The sequence below is a fragment of the Varanus komodoensis genome, unplaced genomic scaffold (assembly GCF_004798865.1).
Source record: "Varanus komodoensis strain SLA01 unplaced genomic scaffold, ASM479886v1 scaffold10, whole genome shotgun sequence".
NCBI classification, from domain to species: domain Eukaryota; kingdom Metazoa; phylum Chordata; class Lepidosauria; order Squamata; family Varanidae; genus Varanus; species Varanus komodoensis.
The window spans coordinates 18,718,355-18,734,976 of record NW_025335269.1 but is presented as its reverse complement, the minus strand read 5'-3'; the positions used below and the strand labels follow the sequence as shown (position 1 = coordinate 18,734,976).

Below are 16,622 nucleotides of genomic sequence, written 5' to 3'. Positions count from 1 at the left end.
CTAGCAAGCATTATTCTAATATTACCTAATTCCAGCATGTGTCTTTTGTACCATTTAAGGCCTGGAAGCAGCATTAATTATAATTATGTCACAATGGTCAAGAAAGTTGTTGGCCACCTTTTATTTCTAACTGACAACCTGTAAACAGAATGCCACATGCCTGTGATTTAGCACCTAATGCCATTTTTAAGAAGAACAGTGATCTAATGATCTTCATAAAATCCAGCATTTGTACTACTATGCAACAACTAGTGGACAATATCATGTCTTGGATCTCAGCTTTTCAATTTGTGTATCGAAGGAATTTCTGTTCATGGAGGGTCCTTCTGTGATTGCAACTCTGCTTCTGAAAATAGAAACTCCTTCCATACATAGACTTAAAAGTTATATTTCATACCTAAGCCTATAGCAGGCATTTACCTATATACTTGCACTGTCACTAATGAACAATGAACAGTCACTAATGAACAAAACATAAATCCATACCTTGCTATGAGGGTCAGCAAACATCCTTGTGAAGATTTCACACAATCTCTTTAATTCAACACGACTGCCAAAATGACAGAAAACTAATTAGTAAACTGTAGGGCAATGTTACAAAAAAACTTTAAAAAGGAATCAGTGTAATATTTTACATTTAATACAATGTTTAGTAAATTCACTTTTCAAACAGACTCTAGTGTTTCTAGAAATTCAAATATCTTTATGCTATATATTTATACCCTGAACTATAATACACACCCAGAAAGTCTCAGTGTGCAATTCTATGCATGTTTAAGACAAAAAAAGGTCTTGCAGCAGTTCCCAGCATGCTCTAGCAAGCATGACTAACTGGAGCATGCCGGGAGTGATAGGAATTCTTTTTTTTTATTTAAGCATGCATAGGATTGTGCCCTCAGTGACTAATTATAGAACACAGCAGTGTTACTAAAGAGAAAACATTGAGGGATTTTTCTTATTTGAAAAATCAATTTTGCTTGAGAAACAAGATGAAAGCCTGGACAAATGTGAAGTCACTCCCTCTGGAATTAGAGAAGGCAAGATTCAACTTTAACGAACTGACAACTTGCTCTTAATGGAGCCACTTTCTTGCCAGACCAGCGTGGCTTACTTTCGGAAAAACTATAAACCAGGATTATCTTGTAACAGCTCAAAGTAGCAACAACATAGAAACCAAAAGAAAAGCACAGGCAATAGAGAGACTCACGAAAAGTTCACCAATTAAACAACCCATCCCTCCAATAAATCCTGCTTCAAAGCTAAACACAGGAAGGGGTGATAGATGACTGTTTCCCGTGTCTCAAGGAGAACCAAGATGTAAAAGCAAGCAGCATATTCTCCAGTTCAGGATGAAGAAACAAGTCTGGGCATATGAGACTAAAAAATGCTGTAGGCCCTAGGGTATGTCCCTTCCAGGCAAAAAATACCACATGCTGGGGGACAACAGCAGGAAGGGGCTACTGTCCTCATGTCCTGCTTTAGATCTACCCCTAGGCATCGGTTTTGCTAGTGGAAAAAATGGATGCTGGACTAAATTTGCCTTTGACTAGAAGGCTTCCTACTTCTTATTTTGACTACTCCCTAAAGAAACTTTCTCCGAAATGAAGGCTCAGCAGAGGGCTATAGATTTGTTCTGGAGTGCCTAGTAAATGCATGAGCTGCTAACCAAGGAATGTTTTGAAGTATCCATTTTCAATGAGTCCTACTTGAGCATTTATGTAAGGCCTTAGGTATTCTATAGATCTATACTGAGATTTGTTGTGGGATAATGGTGTAAAAGCAGTGAACTCTACTTGCAACAGTAGAATGATCACGGAGCTATTTCGTCTGGCTGTATAAGGGTACAGGGCTTTCTGTTTTAGGAGAGTCAGCCTTGAGCTTAAGGTGAATGATAATCTGTGTCTGCTTTCAGAATTATTGCTTGTGCCTCCAAAAAGAGGAGCCTTCTTTCTTGGAATTCAAAAGAAGAAAATATAACTCAACTTTATTGGGTTAGGGTTAGCATCAGGAAGAGGGCAGGACAAGCTAGCCACCTTGGGAGAGCTTGTCACAATCGTGCCCATGCCATTAATGCGATCTGGACTGGGGGTGGAATGTGGGGCAGGGGGAGGGCTCGGAGCCATCTGTAAGGTCCAAAATAAACTCAAAGAGTCGCATGTGGCTCCTGAGCCTTGCTTTGGCCACCCCTGACACATAGGCAGTCTTACATCTGCCTGTTTGTAAAGATAACCATGACTCATTTCAAGTCTGAGTTTGTATTCATGTGTTTGAAACCTCTGGCTTGAAGCTAACCATAATTAGCATTAACACTTGTGCAAATAGAACAGGGCTGACCATAGGTAGCTTTGAAAAGAGACATGAGAAAATTCATGCACAAGAAGGAATACATGAGACTGCAGTTTAATATTCTTTCAACCACACTTATGAAAGCAGCATGGTGGTCTTTCCTAGGCAAAACACCTAAGTGCTTTTTTATAGACAGGGATTGGGAAGAATGCATTTTCTATGATCATGGGTCTAGCATTAGCTCAGACCAACTGAACTAATGCTAGCTCAGACCAACTTGTGGCCCTCTAAGTATTTTGGCCTATAACTCTCATCAGGCTTACCCAGGAGAACCAATGGAGAGGCCTGATAGGAACTGTAATCCAAAACAATTGTAGGACCCAAGTTGCCCACCCTCTGATGTAACATAAATTGATGATGCTGGTTCTCATATAGAGTATTATTGTGCCTTAATGTTGTTATGGATTAAAGCTATAAATTTAAAAGCTAGTCACTGTAGGGTTTTTTTGTGCGCTGTAGAATCTTTCAGAGAATAGTCATAAATATTCTGTAGTCTCAAGTACTGCCCTGGAAATTCTCCTACTGAAACAAAAGTTTCAGTTTAGTTAGACTGTGCCTATAGTCTCATCATTCCTCCAACTAAAGTCACCACATCTGAACAAAACACACAGTGAAAATTTCTTAGTGGAACAAGACATTCTCAAAATTTGTTATTTCTATTTATATACTACCTTTTCACAAATGTGACCAGTGTGGACTACAACAATATGAAGAAATGCAATACTCCATAAGTATTAAAATAACAGTGGGAATGGAAACTCTGGCCTAAAAAGATACTCCTACCTTAATGTCCTCTGATTTTTTAATAAATTTTGTAGCCCTAGAAGACCCTCTTTTCTTTCTGACCAGTTGGAACTTGCGCAGCGATTGAGGACCTCAGCCACATCTTCTGTCTGCCGCATATACGTAGGTATGGTACCATTCCGAGAGCTGTATGATCTTTCTGAACAGGCACTAGATGCATCGCTGTTGGCATCATCATCAGAATACATTCCATATGATTCATATCTCCTTCGCACTGGCTTTTTCTGTCATGCAGAGAATATTGTGTAAGCGACTATCTCAACATGCAATACTCTTTTTAGGCTTGTTCAGACATTCCACCTCCCTAACTCCACCATCATCTCCAGGCACACCTGGAATTGATATCAAATTCATGAATTTCACATCATTTCCCTCTCAGTATGTAGAAGGTAATACAATGGTTATTCGAAAAATGATTGATTTCCTCCAATTCTGATTAAAACTGCTATAGCAGAGATAATGAAATGACCAACGGATATATCTAATAGTTTATAGATGCAGGGAAGTAGTACCCAAACAAACCTTATAATTTTGATGCTTGTAACAATTACAGCTTTTATTTTGATACCCTAAATCACAGTGATCTTATAAGATAGATCTTGCTGTTATAAAGGAAGAACTTTTTTTTTGCAAAGATACCATGTACATACTGGCAACATTTACACTGATGAGTAGCCCCAAATATAAATACAGAAAGATTGTATACATGCTTGACAATATCCTTAATTAGGAAGGGACACTGCAGCATAAAAGGAGAATGACATTTCAACCCACACACACTTCCTTTAGAATTTTCCATCACTTTATAACTATAAACACTTGCCATATTGACATTAACAGGAAACAAGAGTAGTTATACCTTAGTCCGTATGTCTCCTAAGAGCTGAGAGCAATGAATTATAAAGAAAACAGAAAGTTATGAATACTGGTGACAACTTTTGTTGGAAAGTATTGTTAGCAGATGTCATTATGCTACTCCCAGTTACAAAGGAAGTTTATAATATTTAGCAGGTATAGTTTTAAGTCTATAAAAACCTCTTTTAATCATCTCCCTGAAACATGGCCAAAACATGTTTTTAACTACATATTCAACTGTGATATACCCAACAATTTCAAATACTGAAAGGTGTACGCAAAGACTTAAGTATATTTCTTTGTAATTTGAGATTTGACCACTGAATTCCTCTGCAATTTTTTAACTTCATAGTTTATATTATAAAATTATGATACGTGATGAGGTCCTGAGTTTTATTATCTAACCAAAGACAAGTACTGAATTCTTAGGATACTGTATCCTCTCATACTCTTCAGTTTAAGGATCATTACGTGTATCTAAATGCAAGACAGCCCAGTTTGCTTGTTAGTTTTGCTCTGTGGTAAGGTAAGAAGCATAGGGTGTGCAAGAATGTACAACTAGAATGTGGATTCTTCCAAGAACCGTATGACTAAAAAAGACACACCTAGTTCTAGGATGGAAGCACACCAAGGCACACCAAGACTATCAAGCTAATGTTTAGTGCACTAAGCTTTATGCCCAAACAGGCAGAATATGATCCAATATGCATACATTTGTCATCAGGGGTGAGGGACATGTCATAGTATTCACAACATCATTTTGAATTGCAGCTCTTCATTCCAGCTTTGAGTGTACCCCGTTTTGTGGTTGTCTGGAGTCTATCAGCCTATTATGTTTGATACACTGTTTGCAGTGCAAAGTGGAATAATAATGGTGACGCATTCAGATTACTGTGATTAGAACTCAATTCAGCAAGGAAAAAAACTCAAAATATTGGACATTCATTAAGTCAGCTGGGGTTTTCTCGCTTTTAGTTACTAGTTAATACTGGTTAATAGGACTGTCCAACTGCATAATTCTCTGGATCAGAAAATAAGCATGTATTATTCCACGTGACACTATCATAATTTAATATAGTAAAATTATTTATCAAGCATAATAGGCAAAATACAGTTTAGTCTCCACCTCCAATAAGCTTAAGAACGGAGGACAATGAGGGGCTGAGACAGAGGAGAGAGAAAACAACAGCAAGTGATAAATGTTGGTAAATGTAGTTAAACTGAGTTATAGCTGAGAATAAGTATTAAGTGATTAAGCCAAAGACTTCATAGAAAAAGTGGGTTTAAAAGAGATATTTAAAGGAAAGAGATGTAACAGCATATATTTGCTCAGAAAGGGGCATTCATCTAATTTAGCAATCTCAGTAATCCAACAGGATAACACGTTATACTAAAAAGCTTTTCCTTCGACATCCCTTTAAGGGAGATATTATTGAGAGATTCTCACCAAAGCATCTGCTACTGCTTCTTCCACATCTGAACCTGTGTTCAAGACTCGCATGGCACTAACTGATGAAGACAATCGACTTGACTGACTTATTCCAAAACCTGTGCCTGTCATAATAAAAGAAGAGAAAAGATAAATCAGACTTTTCCTGCAATAGTCAAACTGATATTAAGTAAAACTGAAATCCAGTTTCCAGTGGTTTATTGCTTTCCAATATTTGGAAGGACTCAAACCCTTGCAAAGTATAGAGTAAGTTCTTTTCATCCTAGATTGACCTGACTGCCTTCAAGTTCCTCAAAGTGACACTTGATTTATTAAGCCAGGGAAGTGGAATATAAATGATTATCTTTCCAGGAACATCATTCTTGCCATAAAAAGCTGGTACTCTTTCACTTCTTGTGATCCAGATGGTTTGGGTCAAATTCTGGTCACAAAGAACACAATGTAAATGTGTGCAACGGTTCAGTTTTCCAAGTGATTTGTCTCTTTAGTTATCAAACTGCAGCAGCAAAGCTTCAGCAAAAGCTCAGTCTACTAGTTGTCAACAAGAACAACAACAGAAGATTGTAAAGCTGCCCGTTATCCAAATATATCATGGTTGTACATAAAACAAGACCCCAAAGTGATCATGCTGTACTAAAATATAACACCCCCCACAGCCTGCAGAATACAGTCATTTATTCAGTGAAATATAAGGTGGATAGCCAGCCAGCTAAAATGCTGGTCAGCAACAGAGACACTTGTGCGGGGAAGGAGTTCCAGAAATGGGGCACCATAACAGGGAAGGAACTTTCCCTTGTAAAAGTTCCTTGAGGAGAGACTGCCAGGCTGTATAGTGCCAGGCTGAAGGACTGCCTTCAGCCTTTTGGTTCTAGATCTATTTAAGGATGTAAAATTCAAAACCAGCACCCTGAATTAGACTCAGAAGTGAACAGATGACCAGTACAGTTCCTTCAGGTTTGGTATAATATGGTTTGGTATAATATAATATAACCTGGTTGCACGGGCAATGATCTAGCAACTATATTCCATACTAGTTGAAGCTTTCAGGTGGTTTCAAGGGCAGCTCCATGTACAATGCATTAAAGTAATCCAATTGGGATTACTATACGGTTCTTAGGCACATGTTCATACAAATTTTTGTTGGACTGTGGACTTTATATCTTAATAAATATAAATTCAACATAAAAGCATTTTATCAAATCGTACCTCACTGTGTGATAGTAAACATATGCTGGAGTTGAAATAATATTTTTCCTATTAAAATGTGTTAGTTGCTCTCATGTTTGTTTTAAACTATGAAGCAAATTTAAGAAAAACTGCAGTCAATATAGCCTATAGCACTATATATAGCAATGCTACATGCATTAATAAAGCTTTAGCAATAAGAGATAACAAAAACATATTAATAAACTCAAGAAAATTTATTTGAAATTAGAGAAAGCAAATTCCTTGTGCAGAGTGAGAAAAAGAATAATTATTTCACACACTTTATTCTAAAAATTCAAAATAATGAACACAAATTAATGCAGAAAATGATAAAAATGTGCTGCATGGAAAACAAAATAGGAAAAATAATTCAGGATGATGGCACAGATGATAACAAAGTGTACTCATCCTTCACCTGTAGCCCCATAAACATCTGGAGAGTAGAGGGCACCAGTAGATCTGGAGTGATGCCTGGAAGCTGGAATAACAGGATCATATGAACCCTATCTATTACTACAACAGTAAATTATAGGATAATTGCAAAAAGAGTGATGGAACAAATTACGGGCAAAGTGAGGCAGCATTGCCTCATGAAACTGACTCATACTCAGGAACAATTGAGGGCCAATCATATTTATTACCCACAGCTAGCCACCTGTGCGCTTTTGCTACCATGGATTGCCTTATTTCTAATAATCAATACTAACATTTATGGCATAGGCAAATCTTGCACATGGCAGCAATCGCAGACAACTGGCTGACCACAGTCTAGTAGGTGGCTTACATGTGCTTTCCAAAATGCCACAAAATGCCCAGTTAGTATATGACCTGGATGGTCAAAGACTGTCAGCAATATACCAGAACTTGAGGCATACAAATTAAGGATTGAACTAATGAAAAATAAGCAAAGCAGTATATGCTTTTGCATGGAAGATAAAGCTTCAAAGTGATTAACCTTGAAACTTCATTTGGCACAGAACATGATGGCTGATTTCCTGACAGCTTAAGTACTTTAAAGAGAATTTTAATAACAGTTCTCCTTGGTTCAAGTGGTTCTAGAAGTGTGCGAGGAGACAGAGGGGCTCACCCCTTTTCCTGGGGCCTTCCACAGGGACGGGCCAAAGACAACAGGACGAGGCTGGGAATCCATGTGGGTAGAGCAGTTTGCAAGGAAGCAGCGGCCAGGGGATACGAACCAGCGCGCAGCTGTATGGGACTGCGGACCAAGGCAGGGACAGCTGGGTTGGGGGGAGTGGTGCATGAGGAGGGAACATAAAGAGGAGGCAGAGGAAGGGGGGTGGAGCAGAGAGAGATGGTGAGAGAGCAAAGAGTGTGGAAACACACATGTGTTGGAGGAAGAGTTGGTGCAGCTGCCACTGGCAGGCAGGCAGGCCGGCCGGCCGGCCGGCCGGGGCAAACCATGAGCAGAGACTGGGGAGCGCTACCGCTAGGACAGCGCAGCTCATTGTTATAGCGACAGGGGGAAAGGGAGCCGGAGCAGGCAAGGGCCAAGGCGCTGCGGGAAGCGTGCAGTGGAAGTGTAACAGAAGAATAAAGCCCTGGTGAGTGCACCATCTTTCTTGTGTCGCTCTTCATGGAGAAGCCGGGAAAGCGGATCTTTGGCCCACAGCCCCCTCCTGATGCAGTCACAAAGTGGTATTCTCTCCTCTTCATGACAAACATTACAAAATCTAATGGGCAATGACATATAAGCACCTAAATGAGAAGTTTTAGGGACAGACAGAAATTTTGGATGCTCTGATTCAGCTTGCCTAGGTTGAAATTAAAATGTGTTCATTCAGGTTTTAATACATATTAACACAACTTCATTCAACATGAAATCATGTATAGCATGCAAAAATTAATTAATACTTTAGATATAATTTAGTAAAAGGAGTGTAGCAGAAGCATAGGGAACAATTTTTGTTAAAATAAAAATGGTTACAATTAAAATTAACCAATACAAGTAAGTACAAATTGCACTGTATTTCCTCATTAGAGTATATGAAGTGGTACTAACTTCTAATGCCATACTCTAATCTGCTCCTTAGGCCATAACCCTCATCAAAGACAAAGAACAAAAACAACTAAGTTCCAGCACTTCGGAGTCAAGTAGTGGCATTGCAGTGATGAATTTTATATAAACAAGAAAATCACTGTTTTAAAAAAGGTAAGCTGCTTTGAGCTTTTTTTAAAAAATGGAAAAGCATCATATAAAAATAAGAAAAGTTTCCAAACAACTAAAAGCATTGATATAGCTTTTTGTTTTCTTAAGTAACAACTAATATCAATGCTGAACTAGCTGACTTAATGAATTTTAGGCTTTAGTGAGAAGTGTTAATATGATATTCAAGGCTGATAGTTCCGTAGTCCTATATCAGGTGTCAAACAAGGCAGAACACTATGCTTGTCAAAAATATATCTTGAAAAATTAAGAAAATGCTTTTAAATATCTATGTTAGGCATACATAATTTAGAAGTTTCTAGTACCAGTTCAGTTCCTGCTCAGGCAATTAGGGAAAAATGAAAATTTAAAACTATACTTTAGTTTAGATATACTAGTATCGTATGAGTCTTATATGCATTTTTCTAGTTATTTCCAAAATATAATGTGCTAGAAAATAAGTGCATTTAATTGACATATTTATATATAATTTGTTTCTTGATTGGACTATAAATCCACAAATCTGATAAGTTAACAGAACCTGCTGTCATTTGAAACTGCATTGCCACTGAATTAATACTAAATAATGATCCGTATGATCAACAATAGAGACAAATCAAAACAAATCTAGTCTGGCAAGAAAAAAGCTGATAAATGTAAGCAACACTGACAGAACAAACTTGCAATCTGAGCACATCAACATTATAATCACAACCCCTACAGTACAATCCAGAGATAAGTGCCTATAATCAGGATACTGCACTGAGTATCCCCATCAGATATTGGCCCCAGAATCTCCCAAAATATTTTTGGAACACCAGTTTTCACAAACTGCTAGGGTTTGGTTCAAGAACTGCTGATGAAGTCATTAGGAAAGAAAGCACTTCTACATGGAAGATAATCTCCAGCTTAATAGTAGCTGAGTGGGGGATCTATTAGATTGTTGCCTGGCATGTGTAGAATAACCTTGGGGTTGCTCTGGATTGTGCCATCACTTAAGAATTACATGGGATACCTTCAGCTTCTCACATTGATAAAATCTCCAGTCAATGTAAACAGGCTATGTGCCTCACAGGCAAGGGCATATTTGTTAAATGCCATATTTTTATTCAGCTTATATTAGCAGATAATCAGGGGCAAACAGCCATGCAGAACAAGCTCTCCATGTACTTACCAAGGGGTGCAAATGAGCGGACAGGGCTTGTATCCCTGCTACTTTCACGGCTGGCTTCCCGACTGCACCCCTGACTCACACTAGGTCGAGGAATACGACTACCTCGTGCTAGTATGATTCAGGGTACAGACCAACAGCAGCACAGAAAGGGAGAAGACACAGAAAGAGTTGACATTTTAATGCAATCCCATTTGTTTACCTTTCACAATAAGAATGTGCATTTCAGATGCATTGCTGCCATCTCTATTAATTCAGTAGAAAAACGTATGCATACTTCCTTACATTGAACTACAGAAAACAGACACTGCAACACAAACATTTATTTATCATCTAATAGCTCAGTTTGGAAAATAAAAGCATACGAGCATTAGCAGATCTATCTTCAGGAGAAATAAGAGGCATTAAAATATGCGGTATACTACTCATCCACACTTATACATAAGGAGTAAACCAAGTATTGTGTTCATAATTTTCTAGTATTTCTACAGGCTGCTTGTTTTCTCATACACTTAGAACTATGAAGTTTGTGTACACTGTGTGCAACTAACTCAAGTTTCCAAACATTACATAGGTAGTGCAAGGCACACATACTCAGCTTCATCGTGGCAAACCGGAGTTTCATTGTCGCACAATGTATGAAATAGCCATGATTGCAACTTTAACTGCATACTTTGCTTACCAAATATGCCTCTTCATCTAAAAAAGAACAGTAAAGCAAAGCTGTTCTCCATCTGAGGAACTACCAATTTTAGCAAATGGCATGGGAGAACCAAGTAATAACATACATTCCATCACTGTCTGAGAGACTTGGTGACGTATAACAGGTTATGATTACTTAGCAGCCTTACCAACTGACAGTCTTGAGGGGCTGGCCTCTCTGCTGCATCCTTGGCTTCGAGGAATTTTACTCCGTTTTTGTGCTGTTGCAGGGCTGACTAACACTCTTTGAACACCCATGTTCATAGTTGAGAGTGCAGTTGTAGTCAAAACTCTTCCAGGGGAACCAGAACGGCTTCCAGCTGGAGGCAAACATAAATAAATTCTGCATTATAATTCATAGGAAGATTTTAAAAAGTTGTATGAAACAGTTATGGCTGAAGGAAATGATCTGATAAGTTGTTTGGAGGAATCTGAAGGTAACAGCCAGTTTATAATCTGGAAAAGGTTATATTGTGTTAAATCAAAGCTACATCAACTCATCTCTTGAAACACTCAGTATCTGTGATTATTAAGACACATATTCCTGATTTTTCATGGTTGAAACCAAACCAATATTAGAAAACACTCATATTAAACTAGCAGGGAAGCATCAATGTGTTATTACAAATTTGAAAGGATTCTTTTACTATTTATAGGATTCTGGGTACTTCAGAAACATAGTTGGAAACAAACTATAAGCTGGGCTGGTAAAGATGGTGTGACTAGTGGGTTTCTGATCCTCCACTTCTGAAAGCAGCCCCCTCTGCTACACAGCAACCCACTCCTAAGAGTCAGGAAATAAGTGAATAACCTCTAATGCATTGAAAAGAGATGAGGTTTGGCAATGTGTGTATGCCTAAAGCCATGCATTCACCAAAAACATTCAAAATTAGAACCTATGTTCAAGCATTACATCTTCTTTGATAAAAGGTTTTGGAAGTAAGAACCTTACATTAATAAACGGTTTCATGTGCGTGTATTGTAAAAAAAACACAGACAACCTATTTCTAAATCTCAGAAGTCTAGATTACTGTGTAAACTGTTTGGCTGTTTCAACTCCTTTATCACAGCACTAAATAAAACTGCACTTGGCTAGTGCAAACTAAAAGTAACTTGATTCTTAGAAAATAAAAGAAATTCTACCAGAAGAAGAAAAATCCCCTGAGTTTATGGGGATGCATTTATGACATAACTGAATACGGCTGAAGTTTGACTCCTAAATATTCTACATAAATAATGACCCATTTTAAAAACAGGCTGGTTACTGGTTTCCCATACAACAATTTCATACTTTAACTTTTCTGGGGGGGGGGTGTTCCAAAATATAGCCTTACATGACTAAGCCACCCTCCCCGACAGGCAGCTCAAAATACCCACACACATTTAAACAATAAATCTCATCATAAGGTCATGATAGTAAGAAATGACTGAAACCAGACTAGGATGATGGGTTGAGACAATGTTCCATGCAAATGCTATGTGGGCCATTGTGTACCTTCAGATAAATTATGCTAATGAAATAAAACAGCAATTCCCAAACTGTGTGCCTTGTCACACAAATGTGCTACAAGAAATTTAACAAACTAAAGGTTCCTATTAGTCCCAAACATCCATCCACTAAGGAAAACGCCTTTCTGCAAGATTCACTGCTCTGGCCTTGTCTCTTTCCAATGAATATTTGCTGGGGCTGGTAATCTGCTGCCTTGCTGAACAGGCTATGATTCACTTACTACAGGCAGCTGTACTTCCTGCCCTCATGAGAGGAACCTTGCTGCATCAGGCACCACCTCTGCTTTTCTCCTTCCAGTCAAGAGGCATACTCAGAACAGTGACATGCAGAGAAACATGAAAGCTGAGCTCCCCTGAGGTCAAAGCATCAATCACCAAAGGTAATCCTTACTCATAAGCACTCATTTTTGGAGATCAGTGTTTATTCAATTTTAAATTCAGAAAATAAAATGCTCTGATGTTTGGGAAATACTGTAATAGAATGCTGTCTTCTAAACAGGAGTCTATTCAGCAAAGAAGATGTACACCAAAGCATGTAAGTGGATGCCTGCTCTGTCTAAATAGCTTTAGACTATTTAAAGTGGCACCTGTTATAAATTGACCCGGGAGTAAGTCTCAGTCGCTCAGTATGACTTGCTTCTAACTAGCTAGACAAATTTTTAACATTATTTCCTTCATTTAAGTGCAAATGCTAATTATTTTGCTAAAGTTCCAAAACTGTGCATTGGCCATATACTTTTTTTAAAGCTTGTTTTAGATTAACTTTCAAACTCATCTTTGCCACCTTAATGATCAGTAAGTTATGTTTAAAGTTTATTTAAAAAATCAAAGGAAAGTTAAGGTTTAAAAAAACTGAATTCTATGCACCATATTCAGTTCTCTGGTACAAATCATGAAAGGTTGCTTCCATCATTACTGATTTTGGAAAAACTTTGAAAAGCTCATATAGACTGTAACATCTAATAATCACATTTTTTTCACTTAGCATTCAATCAGAAAAGTATGTGTGTGACTGTCATGCCTTACAATCTATATATTTTCTGTTCTTTTAATTTGGGACTTTTCTAGTGATTGAAGCAGCCCTGAGGGTGAAAATCAACGATCTTTCCAAGTTTATATTTATAAGAGGACTGAAACTGTTCCTAAAACTTGTAGCATCACAAAATTACTCCCAAACACTTCTTCCCAAGGTTGCTTACTTGTTCGTCTCAATTAATAAACCTATGTTTTTAGATTCCTCTTACTACTTTTGTGATATTTAAATATCCTCTCAATGGTCTTGGACATTCAATAATGTACCATAAATATTGGGTCTTCTGCTGAATAGGATCCTGTTGTGATGGATGGTCAAACAACAATGCACACAGAAAATCTGAAAAGCCTTACCACCAGACTGTGGATTAGCAGACTGTGATCCTGAACAAGTGTAAAGGCAGGAATAGGGTAGGGGTTTAAAATCCATGAAGAGGGAGGGAGCAGAGCAGATTAACAATGGATGGCAAATGGAAATAAAAAAGCTTTAGTCAGTTCACATAAGAGGGGGGATATGCCACAAAAGGGTTAGCGCTAAAAGCAGTGCATTTTAGTATCCTCCACCAGGCTCAGGCATTCGTATGAAGCAGACAGAACAGAAGCTGCACATTTACAGTTCTTCAGCTCTCCAACAAAGAACTGCAATAGTAATTAACTGAAACACTAAATAAAGATCTTTTCAAAGCTTCAAAGTAAATTTTAAGTACAAGATGTATTAGTTGAAGGAAAGGTAGCAATAAGTTCTTCAATCTAGATAATGATGGTAAAGGAAAGCAATAGTAGTGGGGAAAGAGAGAAAAGGATACAAGTTTGTATTTAGCATGCATGCAGAGGTTATAAAAAAATAAACTACCCAACCACAACTTTTTCAAATTAGACCTTGTAACCCTCATGTCTCTGGCCTTACTTTATGTCTGCTTAAGTGTGTGCTTGGAAATATAATCATAGATAATTCACCACCACACTTCTTTAGTAGATCAAACCCTTAATTTCTGCTCATTTTTCATTTTCTGTCAACAGTAGATCCACAAAACCCCAGCTATGAATTTCAACAATTATTGTTACCATTAATTAACGGGGGCACCAAAGTGAATTAGACGCATGAACATGAGTCAAAAGGATGCAGTTGGGATGGATAAAGATTTATGCCAGAAATTGTCAAACTTTTGTTTCAGGGATACTCTCCTAACTTGTCTACTGAGTAATCCCTGTGAGGAAGAATGCTCAGAATACATGCCCAAGTGACAGCAAACACAGGGTTTATTGGAACTGTTGCCCCACACAAATTGAAGGTGTACCGCAACTTCTTCAGGCTCCCTAGTAATTAAATCTGAAAGACAGGTTGAATACAAGTCTTTCTGAGTCTGTTACTGAAAAGCCTTAAGAAGCGTCAAAACAAACAAACAAACAAACAAACAAGATTCCCTATGTACAGCTCAAAAGCCAATTGCATTAAGTCTTTCTATTATCATCTCTCATTCTTTTTACTGCTGAAGGTCTACATCTTCAGTTGCAGTAAAATGCATGACTAGGAGAGCATACCTGTAACATCCTCAGAATCCATTAGTTTCAATTAAATACTAGCTCATCTATTTAATTTTGTTTCAGACAGAAGGAAAATTTTTACTAGATGTGTGTTTTCCATTTTAGAAAGTATTGTACTGAATCAAAAAGCATTCCATTTAAGGTAAACTGATGAGTAAAAAACTATAGTAATAAAACATAAAGTTTACTCCTCTTAAATTATTTATCCAGATAATAAAACAGATATTTTTGCAAACTGTCAACTTCCTTTACAACTTAAATACAAAATAATGCCTCAAAATTACTATCATTTCTCCCATAATGTGAACAAAATCATGAGGAGATGGAAGTTTTACAAACTTGTCTTATATATGTCCTTTTTATCACATAACATTGCAATCCTATACATGCTTAAGTGGAAGTAAATATAACACAATGGCCTTACTTCTCAACAGACCCACCCCCATGGGACTAAGTTATATACATTTTTTAAAAAAAATATATCATTCAGGTAAGCCTATAGCAATGAGAGTTGTAAGTGCTCTTACATTTTAAAAGACCTCATACCATGTTTATGGCATGAAGTTTTATAATATCTTTATTTCTTTACTTGCATGAAAAGCACTGAGATGATGGTACAAAAGAAAAACATTACATCTTTTTTTTAACCATGAAAGAAGTAGATGCAGAATGTTCATGAAATGCTGACATTTTGCATTATTAGCTTTTCAGCATTTACATTTCCCTAACCTTAATGCTCCTACTCAAGAATTAATGAAGCATACTGTCATTACATATCCAAGTATATGCATATGTATGTCCATACAACTACCTTTTCCCTCGACAGGGCACTGTCTATGAAAGCTCATGCTACCATAAAACCAGCTAATCTCAGAACAAGAATTCTGGATAGATAATATATACCATAGTCTTGTCATGAACTACTTCTGATTGAGATCTACACACACAGATCAGATTTATACTCAAATACACACATAATTTTACACATTAAAGGGAGGCAAATCTGCAGTCCCATTTTAAGTGTGCACTCAAGACACAGGTCAGACAATGGGTAAAATAGTCCATACAATCTTTATAATTCAGCATTTCATATGGACATGGGAGCAGCAATATGCCAAGTAAGCTATAGACTGGGCCAATATTTAAAACCCATTGTTACTAAAGTAAACAAGGGTTCTAAAGGCATCTATGTCCAGTGCTAAACTGATGCTAAAATAACAAACCAATGGGATTCTTGCCTCTCCATAATGATCTCTGCTTGTGTGGAAGAAGTAACATTGGTAGTTTACTCCTACTGTTTTACAACCCAGGCTCAAGTCTAAGTACAGTTTGAGTGTAGGTTGTTAGTGGATTGGGGGTTGTCTGTGGTTAACGAACTATTGCTTGTTAGCATGGTTGGGCTAATATAATGCAACAATCCATGGTTCAACAACAACCCACATGTTCAATCACAACTCACAGTCAACCAAAATGTATCCTTGAGTGTGGGACATTGTGCTATTTGAAATCAGTCGTTGTGTTCAATTGTTATATTGTTGTATTTTTTATGTCGTATGAAACACCACAAAGCTCAAAGACAGAACGATAAGACTTAATTTCAGAGGCACAGAAAAAAAAAGATACTGCTAAAAGAAAGGGTTCACACCATGGGATAAAGATTTTGGACATATCCAAAGTCCATATAATTTATACTTAAATAAAAAATGTATATCTCATTAATCCTGCAAGCAATCTCCATGACTGAAAAAAGAATCATTAAAATACATTGATAAAAGACTTCTGTCATAACAAGTAGGGCCCTAGTGGCTCGCAATTAAAGACAGAAATATTGTCTTTAA

The 16,622-nt window shown here is 37.4% G+C and overlaps 1 protein-coding gene across 20 annotated transcripts in view; it reads right to left on the bottom strand.

Moving 5' to 3' along the window:
- The window catches only part of CLASP2 (cytoplasmic linker associated protein 2), a 136,652-nt gene that overhangs the window by 22,554 nt on the left and 97,476 nt on the right, over nt 1-16,622 (bottom strand). For 11 of the 20 annotated variants that reach the window (XM_044455203.1, XM_044455211.1, XM_044455267.1 and 8 more), the window contains 6 exons: nt 10,848-11,018; nt 10,000-10,107; nt 7,077-7,139; nt 5,453-5,559; nt 3,130-3,374; nt 487-550 (listed from right to left, as the gene is read on the bottom strand). In XM_044455203.1, the coding sequence (XP_044311138.1) occupies nt 487-550; nt 3,130-3,374; nt 5,453-5,559; nt 7,077-7,139; nt 10,000-10,107; nt 10,848-11,018 (758 nt within the window). The remainder of the gene's footprint in view (nt 1-486; nt 551-3,129; nt 3,375-5,452; nt 5,560-7,076; nt 7,140-9,999; nt 10,108-10,847; nt 11,019-16,622) is intronic. The other 9 variants (XM_044455276.1, XM_044455322.1, XM_044455304.1 and 6 more) reach the window with 2 other exon arrangements.